Below are 16,744 nucleotides of genomic sequence, written 5' to 3' on the forward strand. Positions count from 1 at the left end.
ACCAATGTTCAAACTAATTCAAATCCTTGTCCAATCACTTGGAGAAACTATAAATCTGTGCCAGCTAGAGAAATTACTAAACTACGAATAACCCTTAAGGAATTTCTTTAACTAATACTTCATTTGAGAGAATATGAAATCAGAATATTAAGGCATGAAATGAAATTGCCTTTCAAACTCCCTAAAGCATCACAGATCAGTTTTATACATGTGCAAATTGTATTTTCACAGACATATAGTGCAAAATTCTATAAAGGAAATACATATAACCATAACTAATCAAGACTTGTTCAGTTCATCACAGTGATTTGACAAATCTCCAACTTCAACTTGAAGAGGTAGTTTCTCAACTTCATCCTTGGATTAAAAAAATTCATCCCCATTTCTTTAGAAATCCTTCCCTCACCCCAAGTCTGAGTTCAGAGAGGTTCAGAGGGGGCAGAGAGGCATCTTCTGGGTTTGAAACCAATTTAAGTGGCACCCTCCCAATCCAACATTTAGTTGGCCTCTGAAGGTAGTCCGAGAATGCACTCATAGCTTTCTTTTCTCAAGCCCAACCAAGGGCAAGATCATTCGTAGCAGTACCAAGCATCCAGGAACCCTTGGCCACCGTGACAAACCTTAACATACAGCTGGAAATTCCTGAGTTGCCAGACATCTGTGCATAGAAAATGCATTTTTGTTATGGAATGAGAAGCCAACTTATCCTTGAAGGCCAGAGCCAAATTCGTGCAATAGTAGATCAAGCAGGAATCAGACTGACAATGCCTGAAAACTGTATGCTTTGATGCTACATAGTTCAGGTCAATATACGAGGGCAATCGAAAAGCAAATATGACCAGTTAGAACCGTCGCTCATTGCTCCTGCTACAAAGGAATTGGAGTAACTTTCCACTCAGCTGCTGGAAAGGCAGTAAGTCATTAATTTGCTTTAAGTGATGAAATATTGGCTTTTTCCTTCTGGAGTAAAGTTTGAAGTGATAGCTAGAGATAAATTAAAGAAACACTTGCTTTGTTTCACTTTATATTTGGAAAGATGATCTTTTCAAGTTGGATTCGTAGGAAAGGCCATCTTTGAACCACTACTTTGGAAGTAGAGACTGCGAAAAGAAGCCCTCTGAAACATTTCACTCAAATTAATTGCAGTTATTTTTGGTTGAGTAAAAATGTTTAGTATTACTTTGTATTCCACTTTAAACAAATCTTGATGCCTTCTTAAGGAAACACAATACTTTTGGGAAGTTCAGCTACAAAGGTGACTTAAAGTTAGGGTTTTAGTTAATTAGGGTTTTATTTTTAGATTTCCTCTAAGCAAAATTCTGGTCCTGTATAATAGCTGTCAAACAGGTCAAGAGTAGTAACAGGCTGGATTCCAAGCCAGCAAGAATAAACAGAGGAGGCTGTATATTAATACAATTAAGTTTGTAAACCTTTTCGTTATTCCTCTCCCCAAGGGAAATATTAGAATTCAGTTCAGCTAAGAAAAGAAATCCTATCATATTGACTACAAAAATTGTACCCGGGATAAAATTCCATGTCACCTATTTAACTTAAAGTGCATTGGAGTCCTATATAAAAAAACAGTAACTTTTTTTCAGTCCTTTTGGTGGAACTGACACTCAGCTTCTTAAAAAGTTTCTGGATTGCTAGAAGTTAGCTAGTTTGTTTATTTTTTTTCTTGCTTTAATCTAAATTTTCTGCAGAGTTGGTCCTTCAGAGAACAAGGGAAAAGATGAACTGAAGCCATCTGAACTGAAGACAGAAGTCATCCTGAATCCTGAGATTACTGCTCCCAGATCCCACCAACTACTGGAAGAATTTGTGAAGTAGCCCAAAGCACCAGTAATGTGACCAGTCATTCAAGAGGCATATCATACGTGATAGATCTCTTCTTCCAAAGCGTGATTTACTTCCCCACGAAGGTGGCTGAAGGTGTTGTTCCGCAGGATTTGCCAACCACGGTGGAAGCTACTTAGAGTAGTGCTTCGTGAGACCGATGGAGATGTTTCTTTCTTGAATCGGAAAGGTTCGGGTTGGTATAGTTTCCCAGAATACTTATCAAAATCCTCTTTGTCTTGGTTTTTAAATGCTTCTGCATAGCGTAACATCTTGTGCTTGCTGATATCCAGACGCTCTTCCACCCTGTGAAAAGGAGAGCAAATAAAAGTAATGACTTGTTTATTTTAGAGACCACCCAATTCCAGATGACCCTGGGTAGCCTACGTCATAATGAAAAAAAATCCTAAAAGAACAAATGCCACACTCCCACCACTAAAAACTTAATGAAACTAACATGGCAGGTTTAGCCAAGATCACTCATTATGAAAACAGGTTCAAGGCCAGAACTAATCAATCTAACTCTCCAGCAAGCATTAGACTCTGCAGCCAGATTCCAGATTTTGCTGCCGTTGATAAAGCTCTCTTATTATTCAGCTCTCCAGGTCTTGAGCCACAAAAATTCTGGTTTGAACCTAGGACCCAGTTTTGATAGCATGGGAATGGGTGTACACCTGTCTGTAGGGCATGTAAATCTGGACTTTGTAATAGTTAGGCAACTTGAATCCCGCAAAGTAGAAAGCAGTAATAGAATTACTGGACCGGGTTTGTATTATTATCCTCTGACTTCACATTTGAGTGCCAATCTCAGATTCTGTCCTTAGTTAGAAAACCTAATTTCCAGATTGAGATTCAGTCACTGACATTTTCAAGTAAAAAACGAAAAGCCTGTATTTAAAAAGCTGGATATCAATTTAGCAAGAATTAAACAGATTATCTGTATCTGCTTGGTATAAACAGCTTTTTATGTTCTTATATCCATGTGCCTAGATATATTTCATTAACTATACTGGAGACTATTCCTGTAGGCAATATACAACTAGGTAAAAGGAGTTCACCTGAGAAACCATTTGTCTCCTAACCCATACTCTTGGCCACAAATACCAGAGCGAGGCCAAAGACATCGCGGGAGTTTCCGTTCAAGCATGACTGTAGTAGCAACAACCTGTATGAAAGCAAACAGATTAATTCAACCCTGCTACAAAACCAGGTAAACTTTTGTATTCAAAAATAAAATAGAAAATGGTTCAAATACATCATTAGGTTTAATTTATTAGAATTCAGTATGTGGAACCAAAGTGGAAAAAAACCCATACAAATGGGACCAGACACAAAATCAGAAGCAACCATCTATTTTACAGTGCAATCTTCTGCTACAGTTAGAGATAGACAAGTACTCAAGATGGTTTATTTGGGAGTCTTGATCATCATCTGGCTAGGTGATTTTTTTTCATGCTCTATAAGGCACCAGCCTCTGGATCAATCTGAGGCAGCAACTGGTCCAGAATGTGGCAATAAGATTTTTGGTGGGCAGTCCATCCTTGCACAATAACATCTCTCCTAAAACAACCTCTGGGCTCATTTCAAAATGTTGATACTGACCTATAGAGCCTTATCTATGTAGCTCTAAGTCTTATCAGGCACTGCTTTGTCAGAATTAAATCCACCCATCCTGTGGGAATATCTCAGGGAGGGCTGGAATTAGGGGACATGGCAATTCTACATCCCCAAAGTTTGTAAAGCTCTCTCCCCATAGGATTTTTAAGATGACTAGAGATGGTCCATTTTACTAATCCTTCAATTGTACTAAATGCTAACGGTGTTGAGAGTCTTTTGATTTGGTAGGGAATAAAACTGTTTTTTAAAAAATTAACAAATTCTGTACTGTAGTGGAGGCTTCATGTGAATATAAACAATTCAGCTTTTGTAAAGGGAAGCTGAGTTTTGAGGGAAATACCCATAATACAATCTGCACACAGCAGGTAGAGCCAGGTGCACTTGGCTTAATGGGACTCCTTCCACTTCACAATCACGTTCAGTAGCAAATGTGGTTATGCTTGAATTAGTTTTTTATTATCTCTGTGAAGTAGTTCTATCTTTATATATTTCATACAAACAAACAGTTCTTCAGATTTGTTTAATTTTGCATGCACTGAATAAATATTGGTATTCAGTTAAAACCACAAGCTAGCAAGTTATGTAAAATAAAGTTTCATGTATAAGAATTCTCGCTGACATAATTAGATTGTAGGCATGTGATTTCAAACTGTTCAGATTTCAGCTCAAAAGCCATAGGCAAAAACATCCTGAACATAAAATAATCCTTTTGTGTGTTCCAAATTAATAAAATACTCCATGTTTTGAAGTTTCATCTCCAGTGAAAGAATGTTCTTTGATTGGTTAGTTTTTTTTTTAAAACCCTCCAAACCAAGAAGTCTGGTAAGCTAATAAGGCAAAGGCTGCATCCCCGTTGTCTTTATCTAGAACTGGTTGAGGAGGGAAAGGGAGAAGTGAGGGAGAATTAGTTAGGCAATGTTCTGAGATTAAGAACATTAAGTACATGTTATCCTATAGCAAAATTAATTGATTGTTGATAATAGAATGTTATTGCTCTGGGTTGTCTTAGCATGTGCACTGTGCTGCTGTACTATTTAGCTGTCAGGTTGCCAAATGGAAAAATTAGGTTGCCTTGATTTTTGAGATTTACAATGGTTACCAAGGGCAAAATGTATACATTGCTCATGTGCATTAAGTAGATACTCTCTGTGTGTGTGTGTGTGTGTTTGTGTGTGTGTGTGTTTGTGTGCATTACCTACTGGAATATGTTTTTCCTTTGTTAATGTTGTTTGTAGGCTGTGTTGAGATTAATCTATTGCTCTTGCTTCCTTTCTTGAATCATTTCTGTGGCTGTTTGTGCAAGGATGACTGCACAGTCATCCTTAATAGGTGATTCTGTTATGTGCTATGAGAGGGTTTTTTAAAAAAATATTAAGTGGCCAATTTTTCTGTAGCCTTGATGATAGGCACTCAGCATGAATTACTATGCATTCTAAATGGGTGTTCCCAGGATGAAAAATACGGGGTAGAAGAGCTTGCTTTGAGTTTCTTTGTTCCCTATGGTAGAACACCCAAACTGATTACTGGTTTTTGAACACAGCCCTCTCAAACATATTGATAGAACATTCTTATAAAAAATGTTTCATCTTCTCAAAACAATTTCTCCCCTTTCATGCATAGGACAAGAAATAATTCTCTATATTTAGAGGGGTGGGGAGAGGAAGATAGATTAGACTTTATTTTCTGGATAGTTAATTAATCTGTAACAGAAAAGAATTTGACTGACAAAGCATAATACCACATGAAGTGGCATTTGTAGTTTGTAGAGTACAACATGGACACAGCATTACTGCATTGGCAGGAATGAGAAAAAGGATATGTGGGAATAATCACAGTTGTATATAAGTATCTTTCAAATTGGTCCATGGCATTGGACCTGGGTACCTTCGAGACCGTCTTCTGCCACCAGTAGCCTCCCACCGGCCAGTCCGCTCCCACAGAGAGGGTCTCCTCAGGGTGCCGTTGGCCAAATTATGCCAGCTGGTGACACCCAGGGGGAGGGCCTTCTCTGTGGGAGCCCCTGCCCTTTGGAATGAACTGCCCCCGGAAATACATAAGATCTCCGACCTCCGGGTGTTTCGCTGCGCATTGAAGACCCTGTTGTTCCACCAGGCCGGGCTATCAATGTAAAGATTTTAATTGGTTTTAAATGTGGGATTTTAAATTTGGGGGTTTTATAATTGAGCCAATTATTTAATAATTTTAATTATTTTAAAATTTTGTTTGTCTTTGTGCTTTTAATCAGGCTGAGTTCTTCGGGAAAAGGGCGGTATAGAAATAAAATTATTATTATAATTTTATATTATTTTATTTTATAAAATAATTAATTTTATATAATAATTATATTATTATTATTATTAAATTAAAATTATTATTATAAATTAAATTATTTTTAGCTTTAACTATTCAAAAATAACCTCAACATTACATTGTGTTGTTATGAACAAATTGAAGACTTTTCAGCTATTAAAACTGCACGGACCATAAGCAAAAGGGAAATGGATTTGAATGTAATACATAGAGGTGAGTTCCACCATGTTTGCTGTTTGTTGTGAGCCTGTTACACAGGTTGCAGCCTTGATTATAGAAACTAATTGTGAGGTCTTTAGATTGTCTCTGGACTCAGTTCTTTAAACATGAGTACACTGTCATTTCTTCTTTCACTAGCCATGCATAACGGATCTGAATCCTTAAATTTTTCATTCATATCTGCAAGCCTCTATGCTGAAAAGTATGCATCCATTAAATGAACTGGAATGAATTAGAAAGTGTTAACATTAAATTAGCATCCAACTAATAGTAGTGGCATCCATAACAAAACTTTACAGCATAAGGGCATATCAGTATTATAATTTTATCTTAACATAGACTAGTTTATTTAATTGTTATGATTTCTTCCAAATATACTGTATTGGAAAATTATAAAAGATAATTCTGGGACACTCCAATCCCTTTTAGAGTCACAAACCCCAGAAATGCTTAATTGGGAGCCATGGCAACTAAATCAGTTGCAAGGTGGTCTAAATTTCCACTGCAGACATGTCCAAAGCTGCAAAAATATATGACTTCTCAACAGACTGCACTGCATGACTATAATCTCACCTGTGCTCGCCAAAGCTCATCCCGTTCATTGGCTACTCGCCAATGAGTATCACCCATCATGGCAATGAACAGGTTGAGCATGAGCAAAGCAGCAATGATAGCGAAAGCAGCATACACCACACAGAACATGAATGGGAGATCCACATCATAGTTGGCTGGCCCATCTATGATGGTAAGGAAGAGCTCGAACGTACTGAAGAGAGACATGGGATAATTGTAGAATTGTCCCAGATTGCTTGGATTTTCTGTCTGAAAGATGATGTAGAAAGCTGTTGATGAAACAAAAATGAGGAGTCAGCTACATATACATAGTATATACACTCACACACATACAACCGGATAATGGCATCCACATCTTCCACTATTCCTTTCAACTACTTTGCCACAAGAATCTTAATTCCTTATCTATCTTTCTGCTGATGTTTTCTCTATGAGTTTACTTGTCCTGAAAGTTAATAGCCTCTCTTAATTCTCATGAAAAATCTAAGGCCGGCATGTAAATTCTTTTCTTTCTCTTCCATAACTTGAATAACTGGATGCTGATATTCAACATCCAGAATATGGATGCTGAATATGCAGAAGTCCCACAAAAGCAGATGAGAAGCAGGCAATTTTAAACAAGTGATATGCAGATATGGATGAAAAGGAGCAAAATCTGTCATTGGGTGTGTTCGGTAGGCAACAATGTGCAATAGTATATTTTCTAAAAATATATAGAGAAGCCAGAATAACAGAAGGCTCAGGGTAAACCATCATCTAAAATAATGGCTTTTAAACTTTGTATCTTAAGAACATTCTGTTCTTAAAAAATTGCACAAGAAACCTCAGTACATTTCCTATAGAATTCCCAAACATAAGAACCATGCTAGATTAGAGCAAAGGATCTGTTCTTCTCAGTTTTAACAATGGCCATCAAAAGATTGACAACAATTTATTCTGCTATTTATTCCTCCATTTCTTCCACTAATATTCAGGAGCATGTTGCCCCCAAATTATATCACATTTTGGATGAATTCCTTTTAACAATGGCTATCAACAGACAGATAACAATATTTCCTGCTATTTATTCCTCTATTTCTTCCAGTGATATTTAGGAGCATATTGCCTCCCCCTCCAAATTATAGTGCATTTTGTTCAAAGAAGACACCAGTCAATATTTCTAAGTTGGTATACTGATCACACATGGACGCGGTGGCTCAGTGGCTAAGACACTGAGCTTGCTGATCAGAAGGTTGGCAGTTCAGCGGTTTGAATCCCTAGTGCCACGTAACGGGGTAAGCTCCCGTTACTTCTCCCAGCTTCTGCCAACCTAGCAGTTCGAAACCACGTAAAAAATCCAAGTAGAAAAATAGGGACCACCTTTGGTGGGAAGGTAACAGTGTTCTGTACGCCTTTGGCATTTAGTCATGCCGGCCACATGACCACGGAGATGTCTTTGGACAGTGCTGGCTCTTCGGCTTTGAAACAGAGATGAGCACCGCCCCCTAGAGCCAGAAATGACTAGCACATATGTGCGAAGGGAACCTTTACCTTTACCTTTATACGGATCACATTCATTGAACGTATGTCCAGCACTTGAGGCGCACGACAGTGAAAACTCAGCATTGAATACCAAATAATTTATGTTTTAGATTGCATTATCTGCTATTGATTGCTTGCTATGGCACTCCTTTAAAATTCCATAAAATTCCAGGGTTCTTATGAAAGCCACCGCTATTACAAAAACATGGGTACAATTTTTTAAAAAAACAAAACAAAAAACCTGGAAATATATAGGAAAAAATTTTTTTCACTGGAGAAATGACTAGCATAATAAGGACATTAACAGATTCTCAGACTGCATATTCAAAGAATACTGGGATAATTCTTGGAAGTTCACATCTTCCTTTAGAGCTCACCTGAGGCAAAGCCAAATATGACAACGGCCATTAGCCCACAAAAACGTATAAGGTCACCAAATATCATCTGCAGAGAAGATAAAACAATAATGTTATTATGTCTAACTTTTCTCCAGCTCTCCTTTTCCCACTATTGTCTGACCTTTAAATTCTCAGTTCCAATTATTAGAAAAGGGGTACTTCTGAGAGAAATTCAAGTAGTTCTCAATTTACAACCAGTCACTTAACAACTATTCAAAATTACACTGGGCCCACCCAAAAGCTACTTACAACCCATTTTTGAAGTTACAATAGCCACACACACCCTTGCAGTCATGTGATTGCGTTTTGGCTGCTTAGCAACCAGCTCAGCTTTACAGCCATTTGCAGCATTCCTTGCCATTGTGACAGAAATTGTGACATTTCTTGCCAGTTTCTGGTGTTGACTTCCAGTTTCTGACAAACAAAAAATCACCCACTGGGGAAAATTAGTTGGTTTAATCACTGCGACATTTGCTTAACAACTACCACACAAACAATTGCAAAACTGATTCAGTCATGCAATGCCTTGACTTATGACTGCATCACAACCATTAATTGTAGGCCCACTTATAGTTGTAAATTGAGGACTACCTATGGAATTCTTTCTCAGTTTGACTTCAGTTTTTAGCTTTACTTTCCTTACCTTCTGTATCATGATGGTGAAAGGCCCAAGCATCTGAAATCCTCGTGCAAAGTACATGACGTTGCACCAGCCCAACACCAGGGCAAAGGACATGGGGACCACTTCACCTTTTGTGCTGGTGAGTCGCATTACCATGGTTATCAGGATCACACAGGCATATGTGATGCTGTAAATGGATAATATAACTAAGTGAAAATGAGTAATTAATTAATACAACCTAAAATTAATTAAGATAGAACTGAGCCCTAAACATACATGAGCAGACAATACATGTAAATATATGCTCATGTGCATTCACAGAAAGGAGAGTGCCTCTTTGTTCCCTTTTGCTGGAACAAGGTATTTCTTGTGAAAAATTGTTTGTTGTCAATTTTAATGTATCTCAAGTTGAAACATCTGAGGAATTTCAATATTTTCAGGAGATTCAGAGGTCAACCCCGCCAGACAGAATTTAAACAGATGTTAAGAGACACAAATTTGCAAAGAAAGAAATCTAGATTTGAAGCAGATAGAAATAGAAGGAAAAAATGGTGAAAGGAAAATTACAGAGTGGCAGAATATATATAAGAAAAAAAAGAGTATTTGTGAGTTTTGGAATTGTAGAGTCTCACATTATTATGTGAAAAGGTCCTCCCAGGATGGTTTGTCCAAAGTACTTTGTAGCTCCAACTCTTAGAATATCTGGAATCTATTAAAAAAATGAAATATATATCAAAAGTTTATAACCAACTGAGGACTGAAATCATCAATGTGCTGAGTCTACCTCTAGAAATTGACTCAACGGTACAGAGAGTTCAGAACATATTTTGTGCCCAAGTCAAGGAAAAAATAGAGAAAAACAAGCCATTATGAGGACAATGTTGTTAATACAGGTAGTCCTTATGACCACAATTAAGCCCAAAATTTCCGTTGTTAAGTGAGACATTTGTTAAGTGAATTTTGCCCCATTTTATGACCTTCCTTGCCATAGTTGTTAAATGAATCACTGACAAATTAGTAATCCAGTTGTTAACTGAATCTGGCTTCCCCATTGACTTTGCTTGTCAGAAGATCATTAAAGGTGATCACATGACCTTGGGACATACCAACAGTCATAAGATGAACCAGTTACCAAGCATCTAAATTTTGATCACATGATCATGGGGATGCTGCAAAAGTTGTAATTGTGAAAAACGTTCATAAGTCACATTTTTCAGTGCCGTTGTAACTTTGAATGGTCACTAAGCGAACTGTTGTAAGTCAAGGACTACCTGTACCTGACATGATTTTATAAAGAGAAACCTATACACTACAACTATCAGCAATCAAAAATGTCACCTGCTTTTCAGTAGTTAGCAACACCTTGATAAGTCAGTGATCTAAACTTCACGTTAAGAGTAGTAATTTTGCAGAATAAAGACATTCAAAAAATATTTTAATATTGGTGATTAAACAAGCAAAATGTGAAAAGATGTTAAAATGCTCCAAACAGGGTACAATTTAAAATATAAAATGCCTTAAGCCTGTAAAATTTAGTAAGACAGTGATTTTAAAAAATGGATTCAATTATTTTATTACAGTATATGCAGATCCTGCTAACAATTACTGGCTATATTCATCCACAATCAGCTCATCTGTAATTATTTTAACTATTTCCAAAACAAAAATTAACTCTGGATACTTCCCAATAGGGAAGTCAGAAGTACAGGTAGCATAAGTAGCATCATGTTTTTCAAGACAATTATATTGATTTCAGATAACATATGATTGCTTAGGTATACAGTGTCTCTCCAATGGCAGATAGAACTGCCAATCTGGTATATTTTAATGAAGATCAGTTTAATAGAACTTTATTCTTTTGTCCTTACCTCTAGGAGTAAAATTGCCATGGCTCCTATCACTGTAATTAACTCTCCCACAAGCCTGAGTTGATCCTCATATGTCAGATATGATTCCTAAAAACAGGAAAGTGTCCTAATTAAGGAGATGTTAGAGATCTGAAAAATCTGGAACTGGTGTCATCAAGACGTTTAATTTATTTAGTGTAGTTTAATTTAATTATTTCTCTTTTGGCAGCATTGTTTTGATAGTGAAACTGTTATTGGAAAGGTGAACCAAAAGATGATCTTGCGCAAGTAACGTGTATTACCCCACCCCCAAATCTTTGCTGAAAACATAGAAACCAATACTGTAGGCCAGTGAAAAAATAAGAATAGAATCTTTCCTTTGCTACCTTGCTTTTATAGCAGGGAGTGTTGTAAATAAATGCTAATTTCCATTTACAGACTGAAGAGGTACAGTTGAATACCAGGAAAGATCTTCCGTTTTTTAATCTTCCATCTAAGAAATGTAGATTATTTGTCCTTGGATCAGGGGAGAATGACTCATTCAAGAAAGGCTAGTGAAAGCCAGAGCCTTGCTGGCAAATTCAGTGATTTTTTCCCCCTTATCTTTAAGCTGTTCTCACAATTGAGGCAGCCTTTGTCTTCACGGCCTCTTGGAGCATTTTCAAAAAGAGTTTTTGCAAAGTTTAAAATTCTTCTGTGCAGCATTTTGAAAACAGTTATTTTACAATTTGCCTAGATTCACAGAGAAACCGGTAGTTATACACCAATATACCTGCAATGTTTTCTGCACAATGATGGTGTTATCCCGCTCGTTCGTTCGATTATCTGAGCGATTTTTCAGTGGTCTATAAACGCAGCACATGGTAAAGCAAATCATATAGAGGACATAAAACAAAGCCAGGAAATAGAAATAAGGGCGCCCATATGTGTTCCACTTCAGGTTCACAAGTTCCTTCACAGGAGTAATATCTAGGATACGGCGAGCCTGGAAAGAAGCGGCAGGGGAAAAAAAACCACCTGGTAATTAACTCTAAAAGTCCCACATTTCAAAAATCAGCCACTGGTGTGGTCCTAATAATATTTTCTTTCAAATTTAACTTAATTTTATATATTGGGGGCACTTATATACCTTCTTTCACAAAGAACTGCAAGGCAGTATTCCAAGAAAAAAAAAATTAGAAGATAAGATTAAAAACAGGAGAAAGACATGTGAACTTTCAAAAGAAAGGGTATTCCTTAATTGGAGAGCACTTGGGAGAAAAAAGATCTTCATGCACTCCTGATAAAACTATGCATCTTCTTTCAAAAGGCCTCTTCTGCAGATCAGCAGGTTCATAACAAGGCATGCAGTTTTAAAGATATTTTGAATTAAGTCCTCAAACCATTGGCAATCAATGGATGTCTTTTAAAATAGAAGGATGTGATCATTGGACAAATGATTGCATAAATGTCAACCCTGAAGCTGACCTGACGGAGGCCATTATGAGGCTTCAGTGTTGCCACACTGGAGCTGAGGGATAGGGAGGGGGGAATAACCTGACAGTAAATGAAATGAAATGAATATGAAATTGGCATTCTAATTTTTTTTCATGCTGAACTAAAGCCTTTAAAGAAAATAAGTTCTTAGAAAATATGTGACTTCCAAAGGTGTGAATGCAAGAGCTAAATTAAATTATCAAATTATTACATCAATTACTGGGATTATGGAGTGGGAAGCTTCTATAGTACTTGGGCTTTCTTAGTTTAGCCATGGATTGGGGGCTTTTTGCCATGAATTTAATTGATGAATTACCTTACTTGGTGGTGACTATCCTTTTCCTTACATAATCCTTCCTAATACTTAATATGTACACTTTAATCCTACCTGAAAGTTAGCCTAAGTACACATAATGGTTATGGTTCATACGTATCTCTTTTGACCCTTCTGATTCTGGTGCATTTCTGCCTGGCATCTAGCATTTGGCACATGCATATTCAATCTATATCAAAAAGCACTTTATTTAATAGTATATTTTGCAAAATCCTGCACATTAGTATGTAGACAATATACTTGTCAGTATATGCTAAAAAATGATCCATAACATGAAAAAGCATGTCTTTGGAATTTAAAGAAACCTCTAGACCATATTCTTATTATATATTCTGTAAATGAATATGAAATTGGTTAAAGGGTTCAATGGTTTAGTCCTTTTAGCTAGTTTTGTGCTTGAGTTTTTTTAAAAGCAAACTCTCCTGCAAATATTACTGTACTGTAATACAGTAATAAAATATTACTGAACTGACAATCATCAGTGTTTTCCAATGAATGTACCCATCAATAACTTTGTATTGGATTGATCTGTCACTTCAATTGCCTATCGTATAGTAAGAACTCAGCAACAATTTATATAGTATATTTATGAACTAAACAGCCCTTTGTCAAATACCCAATCCAGCAAACTGGTGTTATGTTTGAAAACTTTTTTTAACATAGATGATTTGATTTATAAAGATACCTCACTTTTTTTCAGCAGGTATGTCCCTACTAGAGCTCAATTTGTTATACTTTCCTCATTCGTCAGGCACTCTCACTGTTTTATTTAAGTTAATATGTATTTTAAGGTCTCTCCCTCTATCTTCAAATCAACTGCTTGACAATATGCTGAATTGATTAGCCAATGATAAATAAGGGGATTTTTAAAAAAAGAATTGAATACTTTATTTGATCAAGTGTAGTTAGTCACACAAGGAATCTGGTCTTTGATAAAATTAGATTGAGCAATCTTGGCAGGCCTGGGCCAGATGATTAGCTCCTCTAAGCTCTCACTATTTTTTTAAAAGATTGGATATCATTTATTTCCTGAGTCTCACTCTGTCCCTGCCTCCGAATCAGAATTTATTCTTATTACTGGTATTTTGTTTTGCATTCAAATGTCTATCTATTTGTATTTCAATTCATATAACTTTCAAGATGGGTAATATTGTGGGGCCCAGAGTCTGACATCTGTATATTGCAATCACTGATTACTTAGTATGATCCATTATTTTATTATCCCAGGTCTCCTGAATGCAGGGAAGGAAAACTAGTAGATCATTCATTTATATGGAATTGTTTACATTACGAATCATGCCTACCCATGACTATGAAATTTGATTACAGTTTGAAATGAAACCTGAACTGCAAAGCCATGTTTTGCTCTGACCAATAAACAGAATCAGAAAGCTTAATTGAAGGTATATTTTCTAATCACAGTTTGAAATAACAAATTATGTAATTAGGTGTGATGCGCCATTATAATCAGAATGCTAAGTGGATGGATGATGCAAGTCATATTATGACTTAGAATTATATGTGAATCATATAAATCCTTATATTACATGATTTGGTATGATGCTAATATTAAACTAATTAGATCAGTCACCTTTTTCTGCATTAGAATTTTAGAATTAACTTTGATGTATCTTTAGAGAGAGATGATAAAATGTAAATGTACTTTTAACTGCTGCTAAGAAGATTCGGAATGACTTCTATTTATTCTATTTTTCTTCTTTTCTACATTTTTCTTTTTTTCACTTTTTGATTATTTTTATTTCTCTTACGTTGAACTTAAAATTTGTACTGTTTTTACTCTGTCGAAAAACTTCTTTATATATATATATAAAGAATTTTAGGATTAATTTACTGCATTCTAAACTACGGATCAATACAACAAATATTATTCACTGAACTCAGTTACACTTGTAAAATGTATATCATTTGCCTGGCATAAGAAGAAGGGGTGAACTGATTCTATTTTAAACACACAAATTAATAAATTTGCCAGCTTCCTTTAAAATATTAAAAAATATATGTTGCTAACTTCATACATATGCTAAGGAATGGGTTTTCTTTTTTAAGTAAGCTGAATTGAAATAAACCAAGGCTTATGGCAATCTATGAGTCTAACCAGTGTAGAGCTACACTCCTCAATGGATAGTGTCTGGGATCTGTAATGACACTCAATGATCAGTCCTAAACCTGAAATTGACAGAACAGGGGAAAGATTAAAAATTTATTTAAGATGTGGAATGATCCCCAGTGAATAAAATATATATATAAGGACAGAAATTTGAAGTGAATTGTCTCATTACTCAAGAGTGCTACCATCTGTGAATATGATTTTAACTAAATGCAGTTACTTTTTTTCTGATTATGTTTATGGTTTGAAGAAGTCAAAAGCTGTCAAATGTCATATATAATCTTCACAAAAGTAAAGTTGGAAATTGGTGTTGTAAAGTTAATGATGACCGTAAGTTGTTTTAAAAAAAAGAACCTTCCCATACGCTTCACAAGTTATTAAATTTAACATGATGACAGCCAGATAGCACATGCAAAATCCAGTATGGTTAACAAGGTCTTAGTAGGCAAAACAATTTATCTTTCCAGGACAATTGATCTGTTTTGTCAGTTACAACCAGAGATGGAATGAACAATTACAAGGTGGCAAAGTTGACTAACAATGGCTTACTAACATTTGAGAAAGCGTGATCCTCAATGGTATCTCCATCATGCCAGGAATTAAAACCAAGAAAGTTTGAATTCAAAGTAAATTATTTATCTCTGAGCTACAGCCCTTGCCTTAAAATAAATAGAGGGTGCTACAATGCTTAAGTTATTACCAAACAAACTATAAAATAATGGCAGGATATAAATCTCTTCACCATCTACAGTTCCATAAAGACTTGTGAAGCTTTTTCTATTTTGGGAATAACATTTCAGAGACTAAAACACTTTACTGTACAGTTGCATCTCTTGCATCCTTAAGTACAATGCAAATTTGGAAAGTGGGGGTGGAGGAACACAAGAAGGGGCTTTTTGGCACAAGGTCAAAAGGCAAATTACAACTTTGTAATGAGAAGTTAACTACAGGAAACAAATAAACGGGCGGGGGGATTCAAATAAGGCTAAATAAAGGAACGAGTTCCAGATTAATCTTTATCATATCACTAACTCCATTACAAACAGTAATACTGTTAATGTTTTATATAATTCCTGGGCCCTTAAATAAATCCTGCTGAATACTAGCCATCCAAGTTCTGTGGAACTCTGGAACCTAGTGTTGGGAGAGACAGCTTCAAGTCCACATTGACCTAGGGAACTGGGTGCACTGAGCCAATCCTTTTTCAACCCAACCTACGTCAAAGGGTTGTTTTGGAGAAGAAAAATCTGGAGGTGGAAACATTGTGTAAATCACCTTCCCACTCCAGGAAGAAAGCTGTTATATAAACAAAATGAACCAATTAACTATACATTATTTGAAGGAAATTTTGAACTTTCTAGGATCATTTTCAGAAATGAATGAAAAATAAAATTAGCAAACAAATAGAACCCCATGCAACAAATTACTTTCTATAAATCAAAGAATTATATAGTGGGCTCTTCTAAATTGTTATTTTAAAAAAAAACATCAGATAACATGCTGTAAATACAGAAGGAGCAAATTTTAAAATAGGTGATTTATGTTATGAATATTTTGACTACAGTCTAATTCTTTATTTGAATGAAAAAATGTAACAAGAGTACAGGAGGTTTAGCTTATTCAATCAAATTGTCCACCTGTTGTATTAGTAATTGTAATCAAGATATTAGTAATCTCCGAGACCGCCTGCTGCCACCGACGACCTCCCATCGACCCGTGCGCTCCCACAGAGAGGGCCTCCTCGGGGTGCCATCAGCCAAACAATGCAGGCTGGTGACCCCCAGGGGGAGGGCCTTCTCTGTGGGGGCTCCCACCCTCTGGAATCAGTTGCCCCCTGAGATAAGGAGAATCCATGACCTCAGT

The 16,744-nt window shown here is 36.2% G+C and overlaps 1 protein-coding gene across 1 annotated transcript in view; it reads right to left on the bottom strand.

The window, feature by feature from the left end:
- Positions 1 to 1,653: 1,653 nt before the first annotated feature.
- The window catches only part of LOC117661776 (transient receptor potential cation channel subfamily V member 6-like), a 33,526-nt gene continuing 18,435 nt past the window's right edge, over positions 1,654 to 16,744 (bottom strand). Inside the window, exons 8-15 of the mRNA XM_034410901.2 lie at positions 11,716 to 11,928; positions 10,965 to 11,051; positions 9,729 to 9,805; positions 9,118 to 9,283; positions 8,454 to 8,520; positions 6,556 to 6,824; positions 2,895 to 3,001; positions 1,654 to 2,142 (exon numbers count right to left, since the gene is read on the bottom strand). Coding sequence (XP_034266792.2) covers positions 1,872 to 2,142; positions 2,895 to 3,001; positions 6,556 to 6,824; positions 8,454 to 8,520; positions 9,118 to 9,283; positions 9,729 to 9,805; positions 10,965 to 11,051; positions 11,716 to 11,928 — 1,257 coding nt within the window. The 3' untranslated portion in view covers positions 1,654 to 1,871. The remainder of the gene's footprint in view (positions 2,143 to 2,894; positions 3,002 to 6,555; positions 6,825 to 8,453; positions 8,521 to 9,117; positions 9,284 to 9,728; positions 9,806 to 10,964; positions 11,052 to 11,715; positions 11,929 to 16,744) is intronic.

This window comes from Pantherophis guttatus, chromosome 2 (assembly GCF_059756535.1).
Source record: "Pantherophis guttatus breed Tessera chromosome 2, ASM5975653v1, whole genome shotgun sequence".
NCBI lineage: Eukaryota > Metazoa > Chordata > Lepidosauria > Squamata > Colubridae > Pantherophis > Pantherophis guttatus.